Consider the following 13,479-nt stretch of genomic DNA (forward strand, 5'->3'; position numbering starts at 1 on the left):
TAAACAATTTAAACATAATTTTTGAAGTAATCAGAAACATAATTTAAACAATTGACAAATTTCTTATTACTTCTTATTACTTAGAAGATCATCAACCTAGAAATCTTTAAAGTAATCAGAAACATAATTTAAACAACCTAGAAATCTTTGCAATTGTTTTTTATCTTTTATTTCATCGAGAAATTTGTTAGCAAATTCTATTGACCTTTGAATCGGTTTAGTTTTTCCTTGAAAAATTTCATGTCCTAAAAATATGATTTTTGTTTGAAATAATTTCATTTTTGGAGCAGAACAAGCCATTCCATTTGCTTTAATGACATTGAAAAACTTTTTTAAATGAACAAAATGTTTTTCTAATGAATTAGAAAATACTAATACATCATCAATGTATACAATTATGAACTGAAAATGAGGAATAAAAATATCATTCATAATATTTTGAAATTCAGAAAGGGAATTTTTGAGACCGAAAGGCATAACATTCCATTCATAATGACCAAAATGGACAATAAAAGCAGTTTTGTATCTATCTTCTTCTTGGATTTGAACCTGCCAAAATCCAGATTTCATATCAAATTTTAAATAAATTACAGAACTATGAAGTCTTTTGAGTAAATCTTGCTTATTAGGAATAGAGTATCTTATCCATTGTAATACTTTATTTAAAGGTTTATAATTAATGACTAATATAGGTGCACCTCTTTTTATCTCAGTAGCATTTTGAACATAAAAAGCAGCACAACTCCAAGGGGATTTTGAGGGTCTGATTAATTTCTTCTTTAATAATGAATCAATTTCTTGTTTACAATATTCTAAAAGTTTTTCATTCATTTGAATAGGTCTAGCCTTAGTGGGAATTTTAGACTCATCAAAATTCTGAATGTAAGGCAAACTTATCTCATGTTTCTTTTTAGACCAAAAAACATTTGGAAGATCAGAACAAATTTCGTTTTGAAAAAGATCTTGAATCTCTTTTATTTTTTTTTGAACTTTATCTTCTTGAAGTTGTTCTTCTACCTTTTTATGTTGAATTTCTTTTGATAGAAAATTTATATAAGCTTGTTTTCTTTGAATTAAATTTATCCTTTTATTTATTGAATCACTTTGGACTTGATGTATTTCTTTTTTAGTTAATGGATATATGAAAGGGAAAAATATGGTATTTCCTAATATTGTAGTTTTGACACCTTCATCATTTACTTGAAAAGGGTAGAGTAAGGTAATAAAATGAGTACCTAAAATTAAAGGTTCAGTCATATTTTGTACTAATATAAATTGAGTTCTAAAACAATAATTATTTTGACTTAATTCCCTTATAATATTACTCATTGTTACAAAAAATAATCACAATTTTATCCTTAATCAATTCAGATAATTTCCTTAACATGGACTACCACAAAGCGAATCAACTTAGGGTCTTTGTTTACAGAGGACCTATGGGTCAATCCAGATAAAAGATTTCAAGAATCTTTTGCACATCTGTATATTTGTACACTTGTCTCTTTGTATTTATCCACTAAAAAAAAAATAATGAATAGTGGTTTTTGTCTTCCACCATGACTCAAAAGCAACACCATGACTCAAAAGCAACGTGATGGAAAAAGAAAGAAAGAAGACAAGGAGAATAAAATTTATCTTCTGCAGACTTCATATTCCATACACGTGGAAGTGGATTCAAAATTTCTATCAACAATTTGCAAGAAGTAACAAAGAGTTGCCACTCAAATAATTTTGTGATTTCAATAAGTTTCGAATGTCCTTTTTCTTTTCTAATCCCATTTATCTTATCTTGTGATATGTACAAAAAAAAAAGAAGAGAGATATGTCAATGAAAAACAAGCTTAATTATTTTGAGTTAATATTTTAAGTTTAAAATAATTTTAAATTGTTACTAACTATAATTAATTTACTTAATGACTTAAATTAAGTTATTAACATATATTAAGTTAATTTATCAAACAATTTAAAAAGAATTTAACTTAAAAATTAATAAATAGTAAATTTTATCAAACACATTAACACCCATTAATTTAATTTTCTAAGTTTTCCGGCCAAATACAAATCACCTATTGATAACTTTATTTTATGATTAATTTAATGATAAAAAATAAAATGATAATTTAAATAAATTCATAATTCAAATAATTTTTTCTACATATCTCTTAAATTTCATATATTTAATTTTCAACTTTATTTTAAAATTAAAAATGAATTCTGCAATTAAAAAAAATTTTAAGGTGAAGAAAGAAGGAAAAAAAAAACAGACACGTGCATGCAAAAATGTACAACATCGAAGCGCGCGCTGGCAGAGACGCGGAAAGTTGATTATAAGCGAGGATTTCGCAGCCGTTGAGAGGATATGTTTATAGAGAATCTCTAGTTCCGTCTTCTACGGTTCCACTTCCACCCAATTTTCTTGCTTTCTTCTAGGGTTTCATTCTTCTCTGGTCACCATTATTCCCTCTCCCTCGGTTTTCACGTCAAACTCTTTCTTCTCAACTCTGGTTTTATATAGAACTTGGTTTGGAAGTTCCAATTCTTTCATCTCTACTCTGATTTTAGGTTTTTCCTTTTGTTTTTTTTTTTTGGGTGATTTAACTTGGTTTGGAAGGAGAAATCGTTTTTGGAATCATGAAGTTTGGAGAGACTTTCATGGAGTATTTACATGGAGAGCAGGAGTCGTTTCTGGATAAATTCTCTCACGTTGAGTACAAGCGGCTGAAGAAGGTGCTGAAGACTTGCAGGTCCTTGCACGGCTCCTACGGTGCTGATGAGCAAGAAGATGAGAATAGTGACGCCCTGTCTCGGCTGTGTCGGTATGAATCTTGCCCATGTGAGTATTTGCTTGTCTACGGTCCGTGATACATACTATTTTGTTTTTTTTTGGGGCTTCTTTGTGCTGCTATCGGTGTTGGTTATTTTACGATTGATGATAGATGGAAAGAAATTTTCAGTAAGATAGAAATTAGGCCATTAATTTTAGTGGGAAAGTTTGATTTGAACATGCGGAAACAGAGAATGAAGGAGAATGAAGAGTGATATTTACTCACAAATCACAACCATGGTTTATTTGTTCATTTTTTTTTAATTCTAAGGTTTTAAAAATTCACTTCTGTGAAAAGAAATTATCAAGGGGGATTGTATTGGAACCGTGGCTCAAATGTATTTGAAATTGACTGGGGGGAATGGTTATATGAGAGAAAGTCAAATTTAAATCAAATTTTTTGGAAATTTATTTAATTTTTTTATATAATGAAGGAAAATAAGTGAAATGAGTTTGTATAAGCATATAAAAATAATTAAGATTTTTGTTCACTTTTTCTTTCCTTCTACTTCTTCTTGCATTTTCTCTCAGAATTTCTAACAACCAAACATAGCCCTAGAGTTATGAATTTTACATAGATATATATGTTCTTGTAGTAGAGACTAACAGAGTTCATTATCAATTTCCTTGTTTGTTGACTGACCAGCAACCAGTTCCCAGAAGATTTGGTAGCTCAGTCCCATACTACAGGTTGCTTTTGTGCCACTCATTCTTCATATCCACCCACAATAGGCAGTACTTTTTGACCATCACTTACAGGCTTTCTAGTTCATAAATCTATTTCTGTGTTACATTATCTACTTATTCTCCACTTTCAGTGTGTATTCTTTAACTTATGCCTTGGCTAAAACATAAAAGCCTCAAACTAATTGAATGAAGGGATGTAATGATGTAAAGTGGGCTACTTTCAAGTGATTAGACCAATGAAAATGAGATTGTTTGCTAAATACCTCTTTGGAACGTTAATTATGCACAATCTAGTGAAGACCTATATGAGAGAAGATATTCCCTTTGAGTTGTAGTCTAGGCTTGATGGGCTGTAGAAGCTTGGATTAAGTGGTCTGCTTGTACACTCTCCCTCAAACTATTGTTAATGAGAACAGAGCCTCAATTAGTTGACCTGTTTCTAGCCTGCCATTGTCACGCTCATGCTTGTGGTGCTTGCCCTAGGCCCCTAACAATTGGATAGGGGGTTCCTCCTTTCAGTGGGTCTTATATGAGTCCATTCAATGTATGGACTTCTTTGAAGGGTTGGTAAGGTTTTAGTTGTTAAGAAGAATGTGAAACCCATGCAGTTCATATCCAATAATGAGCATTTGTTCTTAATTTTTTAGTATACATTTCATGTACTAAGAGTTATAATGGACCTATTTGTATTTATAGCTTGAAATATTTTGTTCGTTATCAGTATTTTCTAGTTTACTTTTTCGTGTAGCAATAATCCTCAAGAGTGGCTTTCTTTTGTTTTGTAGTGTGTGATAAGATTTTCTTTTCTGAATTAATGAAGGAGGCATCAGATATCGCTGGATGCTTTAGTTCTAGAGTTAGACACCTCCTCCACCTTCATATTGCTACCGGAATGCAGAGATATGTGTTGCTCTTGCGACAATGTTTCAAAAATGATAGGCAAACAATTGCAGAGGAAGGCCGGATGTTGATCGACTATGTTACAATGAATGCAATTGCAATCCGGAAAATCCTTAAGAAATATGATAAAGTATGCACCAGATGAGTCTGTGTTACTAATTATCCTCGCTGATATGCACCTTATTAATTACTTTGTTTTAAAGAAGGATTAATGTGTTCTGTAACTTTCTGTTTGTAGGTTCATAGCTCTGTCAATGGCAGGGATTTCAAACGGAAGATGCAGGCAAAACATATTGAACTTTTGCAATCACCTTGGCTGATAGAATTAGGGGCTTTTTATTTGAATTTTAATGAGTCAGATGAGGAGGAGTCCTGTAAGATTTCCTGTCAATTTTCCTGTGATCTCAGCACCACTGAACCTGTAATGACATTGAGGCTTCCAGATTCCATGAAGCTGGAGTGTAATCTGACTTGTTCTATTTGCTTGGTGAGATCTAGCTTCCAGTTTGCATCCTTAAAGAAAAGCATAGATGCTAGTACATGCTTGTTCTCTTACTTCATCATTATCTTACAGGATACTCTTTTTAACCCACATGCTTTGAGTTGCGGTCATCTCTTTTGCAAGTCTTGTGCTTGTTCAGCTGCTTCAGTGATGATCTTCCAAGGCCTCAAGGCTGCAAGTCCAGAGTCAAAGTGTCCTATCTGCAGAGAGGTCAGTAGCTAAGAGCTAATTTTGATTTTCAACAATGTCTTTATACTTTTTTTTTCCTGTAAACAATTGGAAAATTTAGTTATCCAAGAAAAGATGGCTGGCAATTTCCTTAGGCAGGCGTTAGATTCATAGAGACAATAATTGTTTATAATAACAGGATTGATGTTTTTCTGGTTGTTGTAATGCAATTGATGGGGCAAAAATGTTTTTGGTCAAATATTTATGTAATAACAAAAAATTTTAAGCTGCCCCCTCACCTTTGTGAGGATTTTGACTCCTAAAATTCATGAATTAGTTTTCCTTTCCAATAGCCAAAAATGGGGCAGCATTGCAGAAGATATGCTTTCCTCTTAAAAGTAAGGCTACTGGTTGCATAAGTTGAAGGGAACAACCTTAACATGCTAAAAAACTAGAAAATTTTATCTCAATGCAGCTGGAGGATTTTAAAATCAACCTAGAAGTTGACAACCTACTGCTCATCCCGTAATTTCTTGGTGGATATTGTTCTTTCTTTCGGTAATCCCATTTGTTAAGGAGTTATAGGGATGGAAAACTCTTGTTGATTCCTAGGAACTTGAGAGATGCAGAATTATCAAATACCCTCTCTCTTCACTCGTAATTCTTGCAATGAGATACCCTTTCTTCATTTTGAATCTTTGTTGCTACGTCCTTAAAGTTTATGAAGGTATTGTACTTTTAATTTAGGAATGCAACCCATTGTAAACCTTGAAAAATCATCCATTGTTACCAAGATGTACTTTTTGCCACCTAAAATCTCTATTCTTCTAGGTTCCAGAGATCCATGCTTAAAAAGCTTTAGGAATTTAGAGGTCAAGAACTCCTTGATGGGTACTCCTATAATTGTTAAAAACTTATAATACATGATACGATACAACAATACAATACGTTTTTAATGGAAATTGATACATATCGCAATTTGTATCTTATCTTAAGCATATTTTATAATACATCTATGATGCATGATATGATATAGGATGCAATGATACAACAATACATACACCTTAAACTATTTTCATAACTTTTAAGAAAAATCAAATTCAATTTTTTATATAGTAAGGTTAGAAATTGGTCATAAAAGGGAGAAAAAGGTAAAAAAAATTTACATGAAAAATTATATTCTTCTTGTCAAATAAAATATTGGAAATTAAGTAAATTTTTTTTTTTTGGGGATTTTTTTTTCAATGGGAAAAGAATGATGACTAAAAGCCAACACAGGAAGATAATGAACAAATTATTTTTTATTCATTCATTGAAAAAATATAATGCAGAATACAATGACTTATATATTAGGAAAAAACTGATTCCCTTATTTCTTGGAGCATTCCCTTATTTCTAAGAGCAGGACAAAATTTTAAAAAGAAAGTAATTTAAAAAGAAAAAAACTCTTAATAGATTTGAATCCAAATTTGAATTTGCCAACACCCTCTCAAGCTGGACTAAATACATTGAACATTCCCAGCTCGTCTACTAACTTCTCAAATAGTGGCTTGATGACTCCCTTTGTTAGAAGGTCAACGTCATGATCAGACGCGGGAACATATGTCATATAAATTGCCCCTTCTTCAATTTTTGCTTAATAAAATGCTTCTCAACTTCAACATGTTTGGTGCGATCATGATGTATAGGATTATGAGAGATGTTAATTGCTGCATTGTTGTTACAACAAATCTTCATAGTTTGATTTTTGAACATCTTCAATTCCTCTAGTAAGCAGCCAAAGCAATTCACACATGCCATGAGCTATTGCTTTGAACTCAGCCTCGACAATACTACAAGTGACAACTCTTACTTCATGCTCTTCCATGTAATTAGGTTTCCCCAAACAAATGGTGCAATAGCCGGAGGTAGACCTTCTATCAACAATTGAATCAACCTAGTTGACATTAGTGAAAGCTTCAACACTTATTTTTTCAATTCTTTTAAAGAATAATCCTCTCCTAAGAGTGCCTTTGAGATACCTCAATATCCTGTAGATTGATTTCATGTGCTCCTCATATGGTGAATTCATAAACTAACACTGCTAACTGCAAAAGCAATGTCAGGTCGGGTATGAGAGAGATAAATAGGTATTCCCACTAAATGTCGATATCTTCCCCTATCGATCAGATTTTTAATTGACTTCTCTCCTAACTTCAAGTTCAGATCCATGGGAGTGTCTTCCAGTTTACATCCCAACATAACGGTTTCTTGTAACAGATCTAATGTGTATTTTCATTGTGAAACAGAAATCCCACTCCTATTCCTAGCAACCTTCATCCCAAGGAAATACCTTAAACTTCCTAAGTCTTTTATTTTGAATTCTGCAGCAAGCCTCTCCTTTAATTGTTCCATCTTAGGCTTATCATCTCTAGTCAAGATTATATCATCCACGTAAACAATAAGGATTGTAATCTTACTACTCATATGTCTATATAATAAAGTATGATCAGTATGAGTCTATTTGTACATCTGTAGTCGGATTGCTTTAGTAAATCTATCAAGCCAGGCCCATTGTGACTGTTTTAGGTCGTAGAGGGTTTTCTTCAAACACTGTTTTAGGTCGTAGAGGGTTTTCTTCAAACACACTCTTCCATTACTTCTTTTCTCATCAAAATCTGGTGGTAAATCCATCTTGACCTTGTTAACAACAAAGGCTTGAACAGACGAAGATAAATGGTCATATGCTACAAAATTAGAAATGGGATAATGTGTGCAAGATCGAACTCCCTTCCTCACATCTATAGGAACATCAAGATCAACAAATTCAGGACTAGATCAGAGTTTGAAGGAGATGCGCCTGAATTAAGTTTGGGCTCTTGACCTTGCTGAAAAACTATGGGATTTTCCATTTTTCTGAATCCATCTTCTTTTGTGAATAAACAAGTAGCTCTGGTTGCATTAGCAAATCTCCCCTTGTCATGTTTTGTTTGTTAGTAGGAGGCATCATTGGCTTAGACACATGAGGAGAACTAGATTGATTTGGTTCAGACAGACCTGGGGAACTTGGCTGACTTGGTAGCTTGAAATCAGGATGAGATAGGAACTAAGTTGGGCTCGTAGAGGAATGGGTGTTTCCTCACATGTTTCCCAAAAATTTTCTTCACTTTCCTTCTCGCCCTGAAGGGAATTTTTGGTGTAAAATGGTCAATTTCCTTCTCCCTGCCTCATGTTTCGAGCTTTATTTATTAGCTCAAACACTTGAGAATAATTTTCTAAATCTGAGTATGCCCGAGTCACGACGTCCCATATTTCCTTCGCAGTTAGATAATACAGGTATGTCTCAGTAATTTTAGCCTCCATTGACTGCATAAGACATGCCATCACCATTGAGTTCTGAGCTTCCTATATTTGGTACAAGGGATGATTTGTGCTCGGTTTGGTTGCCAAATCTCCCCTTCCACATATCACCATTTGAACAGAGCGTGACCGTTGAAGAAAATTTTTTCCATTTAATTTGTGGGTTGTAGGGAGGAATTTTCTGAAAGAGCAATGGGAGCAATTGTAGGGGTTGTGTGACAGGTATCTGAAGATTCCTTAGAGCTGCCACCCCTGCTTGTTCCAGTCATTGCCATTTTGGCCATCGTTTTCCTCTACTGGATGTTGGCTTTGATACCTTAGAAGCCAACACAGGAAGATAATGAGCAAAAACATTGTTTATTTTTTATTTATTTGTTGAAAAATTAAAGTGCAGTATACAACGACTTATATATTAGATTGGGAAAAAACTGATTTCCTTATTTCTAGGATCATTCCCTTATTTCTAGGAGCAGAACAAAATTTAAAAACAGGGTAATTTAAAAGGAAAAAAACGCTTAACAGATTCAACCAATAGATTTGATAAGCTGATTTGAATTTGAATCTGCCAACAATGACAAACATGAAAAATTGGAACTTTGGAGATGATACATGACAACAAATATAACTACTTAGTGTCGGGTTAGAATTTGAAACTAAAAATTATATCTAAAAGTTCAAAAAGTTTTAATTTTGCAGATATTATGTTAAACTTCTGCATTAAACTCATATTTTATTCAATGTTTTCATGTTGTATAACATAGTTTAATTCTTTAAATCTTACTATCTTTCATGAAATTAGTTATATATTATTCAACTTCATGCTTCCAATATATGAGTTCATGTATGCAAAGTTCTTCCATTTGTTTTTCTTGATATAAAAAAGCTTATGATACACAATGCAGTATGACACAATGCAGAAAGATAGAAAAACGTTATATGATATGTTTTATGAGTTAACTACCATGGGTACTCCTAGTTTGCTTTCCTTTTTGACAAGCATGACAAATAGGATTGGAGAGTTTTCCAAGCTTTTGAATCCCTTTGACAACTTTCTTGTTAGCAACCTTAATCAAATCACAATAGTTAAGGTAATCTAACCTACTATGCCATAAGTCAACCAATTTAATATTTGAATTGCCACACACAAGATAAGATTGACTAAAAACATAACAATTATCTGAAATTTTCAATATAATCATCACACTTTCACTATTCAAGTCAAATAGTTTGTACACATTATGTAGAGAATTAGAAATCATTGTTTGGAGGAAATTTAATGGAGGAGATTCTAAAGATTTTCAGGAAAAGTGTTGATATCATTTGTAGACTTTTTAACTATTGAGAGTATTGTTGCATCCATTCTTGCATTTGGCATCTTGGTTGTTTGTTGGTTGCAAATCAGAGGAGCAAAACTGGGTTGAGACAAAATTTGTAGGTTAGCTATCTCAACTTTTAAAAGAGATATTCACCCTCCCTCTTGCTCTTGTTCCATTACTGGGATTCATCTTCAATGCCCATTATTTGTCTCATTACTGGGGTTCAATGTTTGATGGGCTCTACCCAATGGGAGAAATATAATAGTCTGATTGGTTCAACTCTCAAATTATATATATATATTTTTTTAATCTTTTCAAGATTAATCCAACTTTTTTTTAGTTACACGATTAGGTTTTAAGTAGTTGCTTCCCAGTGCCCATTTTATCTGTTTGAACTGCTGTAGCATTCAAAAAACACTCTCACCCTCCAAGGTTTCTTTGTATTCTTCTGTTTTTAGTTTAGACAATTTATCATTTTTAGCTATTTTTTAAACTATGCTATAGGTTTCAACTACAATATGGCTCCAAAAATCAAGCAACTGAAATCCTAGATATCTGTCCCCTACTTAAGCGGAGATCTCCAGTTTATACTTTTTAGCATATTACAGAAATGTTATATATTTCCTAGTTCATTCATGTGTTTTTGTTCCATTTTACACAGGCTGGAGTATATTCTAATGCAGTGGAAATGCTAGAACTTGATTTGCTCTTGAAAAGAAGGTAACTGAGTAACATGAAAATCCCTTTTCTTATTAGAACATTCACCAAATCTAACACTGAAGATTTTCAGATGCAGAGAGTACTGGAAAGAGAGGCTAATTGCTGAACGTGCTGAGATGGTGAAGCAAGCCAAGGACTACTGGGATTCACAAACAAAGTATGTGATTGGATATTGAGTTGATACCAAAACACACAATGGTTTCCAATAGTTCTTGTGGACAACACCAGTGGACTTCAATAACCCTCAGAAGTTTATTAATATTAACTGATTTCATTAGGCCTTTTTATTAAATTGATCATATTCTTACTTCTTTTAACGCTAAATTTGGGTCTATTTCATGCAGTGCAGTTTTTCCATCTTTGATCATGAAAGTTGTAAATTGAAACAAACTAAACAAGACAGGGTAAGTTCCTAAGAGACTAGCTCTGTGAAAATTTGTAAAGTTGATTGGATGTTTAGTATGAAATGTATTGATCTCATGTCTAGTTGATGAGAATGAGCATGGTATATAAATGAGCATGATTTAGGATAAATTGTCTTATTTCTTTCTTCTAATTTGAGATATGGATGCATATATCCCATTTATTATAAATTTATTCATTTTTTTTCTTCTCAATTATTTATGTAGGCAATTTTGAAGAACAAAATATTTTGATGAAAAAAAAAAATTAAATTTTAGTTGTAAAAAGGAATTAAAAAGTGTATGTTCCAACATAAAATTATATAATATTACTTAATCTAATATTTTATATATATACAAAATGGTTTTATATATTTATTAACATAATTTAATATATTATATTTGTAACTTTTAAATATTTGATCATAAATATTATAAACAAAAAATAAAAAATTATTTATTAAATTATAAATTTTCAAATAATCTCTAAATAATACTAAATATGAGTGATTTCATATTTTCAAATAATAAAAATTGAGATGTGATATTTTCATTTTTATATTTTTGTTTTTAGAACATATCAAACATTTAAATAAGATATGCTATTGTCTTCCAATTTTATATTCCTTTTATTAACCAAACTCGGATATATTATTCTAAGATATAGTTTCCATTATATATGATATTCAAGGATATCATATGATATGTAAATTGTATTGTATCCATATTTTAGTATTATAATATTATAACATGAGACAAAAAAAAAAAAAGAAGATAAAATAGTATATCATATTCCATGTTTGATGGGCGATGACTATATTATCATATTATAATATAAAATATGATAAATGATAGTATAACTCATCCAACAAGTTGAAACATGTGTCCTGAATTATAAATTTGTTTATTTTTTTATATCATTCAATTTACAAAATAAATAATTTGATTAAAAAATAAATTCTCAATTGAAGAAATAAAATAAATTATTTTTATTGTACAACATGAATAATATTAATAGGGAAATTATATTTACATTCATCAAAAGCAGATTGGGCACTGTAGAAAAATTCTACTCTATAGTCTCATCACCTCTTTAAATTATCTCACAATAAGGTAACATTTCCTCTTTATGTGCTTCCTCTTCCAATGGTATTTTAGTTCTTTAGTCTATGTCACCATCCCACTATTATCACATAATAGTATCTTAGACAATATAGTCAAAGAATTGGGTATAAGCCAAAAGGCTTCCTTTGTTGCTATAGAAGCAACAACCACTTAGAGTGTATACATACCTAGAGGTAAACCTGTGAGAATCCTCATCATACTGAAAGTCTAATTCCTGATACGAAAGAAGTACCAACTCATTGCAAAGACTCACAAGCAAATAATTTCTCATTCTCCAAAGATACTTTAGCATAAGTTTGACATTTGCCCAAAGCTCTAATAAGGAAATGGACTAATATCCACTTATTATTTCTACAACAAAGCAAAGCAAATATCTGGTCTAACACATAGTATCACATACTTAAGACTATCCATTGCAGAGGCATAGAATACTGTCTTAATGCGATCTCCTTCCACAGATGTCTAAGGACATTGATCTTGAGAAAGACAACCTAAACCCAAAAGGTAACAAACCCTTCTTGAAGTTTTGCATCATGTCCTTACCCAAATGTTCATCAATATAAGTGACATGGTGCAATTTTCTTATTATTGCAGTTCTAAAGGACCTTAACCCTAAGAATATATTGTCTCTTCATCTAGATTTTCATATAGAACAGAGTAAACTACCAAATTTTAATTGATGACAATATCCCTATATCATATTCAATGAATAGATTGTCATTTACTTACAAGATTTTAGAGCATCATCATGCTTCCCTATGTCTTCTTGTACACACAAGGCCATTTTCTATGAAAATGTTTGGTTGTTGTATTTTATAAATGAGACACATTGCAATAGATAACAGTAGTATGGTAGATTTGAGTATGACTACCGTTGAAAATTTTTTCCATAATTGAAACAAAGTTTCAAACTATAACCTTTAGCTATAGTCTTAGTCACATACAACTCAAGCTTTCCATCTACTCCTTTGTCCCTTTTGTGGACCAACTTACACTTATAGGTTTTATCCCTTCAGGTGATTTTATAGGAACCCAAACCATGTTAGAATGCAAAGATTCTAACTATCCCTTCATAGCTCCTTGCCTTAAGTGAGCATAAATACTACTCACTGCTTCATCGTAATATGTGGGATATAAACCTCCCACTATGATGATGTATTGGTGTACTAGAAATCACATGAATGATATGTTACTTACCTTCTGAATCCATAGTATCTTGTGCAAAAATGAGACTATCGTTTAATGTATCTTCCAATCTATATCACTCTTTGCCTCATTCCTTATCATATAGTCTTCATTAGATATCTGGTATTTATATCAACAAACAACTTGTGATAATTCTGGTTATAAAGGTAATGACCCCTGAAATCCTCTTATACATCTCATAAATTGATCTACCTATTAAGAAAAAGAGGTGTTACACAGTCTATAAGACGTATCCCTAAAAGAATTTAGGAAAGGATGGTAAACCTATCTACGATCTCACTATGTCCATCC

The 13,479-nt window shown here is 31.9% G+C and overlaps 1 protein-coding gene across 3 annotated transcripts; it reads left to right on the top strand.

Annotated features, from left to right (window-relative positions):
- Window positions 1-2,318: 2,318 nt before the first annotated feature.
- LOC100261649 (probable E3 ubiquitin-protein ligase BAH1-like 1) lies at window positions 2,319-10,961 on the top strand. Of its 3 annotated transcripts, none has more exons than XM_010654929.3 (6): window positions 2,319-2,833; window positions 4,297-4,541; window positions 4,650-4,898; window positions 4,986-5,123; window positions 10,398-10,456; window positions 10,527-10,961. In XM_010654929.3, the coding sequence occupies exons 1-6, from the start codon at window positions 2,632-2,634 to the stop codon at window positions 10,630-10,632; spliced, it is 999 nt and encodes a 332-aa protein (XP_010653231.1). In that variant the 5' UTR covers window positions 2,319-2,631; the 3' UTR covers window positions 10,633-10,961. The 3 variants fall into 3 exon arrangements, with proteins under 3 accessions (XP_010653231.1, XP_010653233.1, XP_059594878.1); XM_010654931.3 differs by having other exon boundaries at window positions 2,323-2,816; XM_059738895.1 differs by having other exon boundaries at window positions 2,324-2,833; window positions 4,332-4,541.
- The last annotated feature ends 2,518 nt before the right edge of the window (window positions 10,962-13,479 follow it).

Source organism: Vitis vinifera, chromosome 8, assembly GCF_030704535.1.
Source record: "Vitis vinifera cultivar Pinot Noir 40024 chromosome 8, ASM3070453v1".
Classification (NCBI taxonomy): domain Eukaryota; kingdom Viridiplantae; phylum Streptophyta; class Magnoliopsida; order Vitales; family Vitaceae; genus Vitis; species Vitis vinifera.

Bases quoted from the DNA above. Each gene is read 5' to 3' on its own strand.
- LOC100261649 (XM_010654929.3), top strand. From the start codon at position 2,632: ATGAAGTTTGGAGAGACTTTCATGGAGTATTTACATGGAGAGCAGGAG. The intron at 2,834-4,296 runs GTGAGTATTTGC...TTTGTTTTGTAG, and splicing joins TCGGTATGAATCTTGCCCAT to TGTGTGATAAGATTTTCTTT. The intron at 5,124-10,397 runs GTCAGTAGCTAA...CATTTTACACAG, and splicing joins AGTGTCCTATCTGCAGAGAG to GCTGGAGTATATTCTAATGC.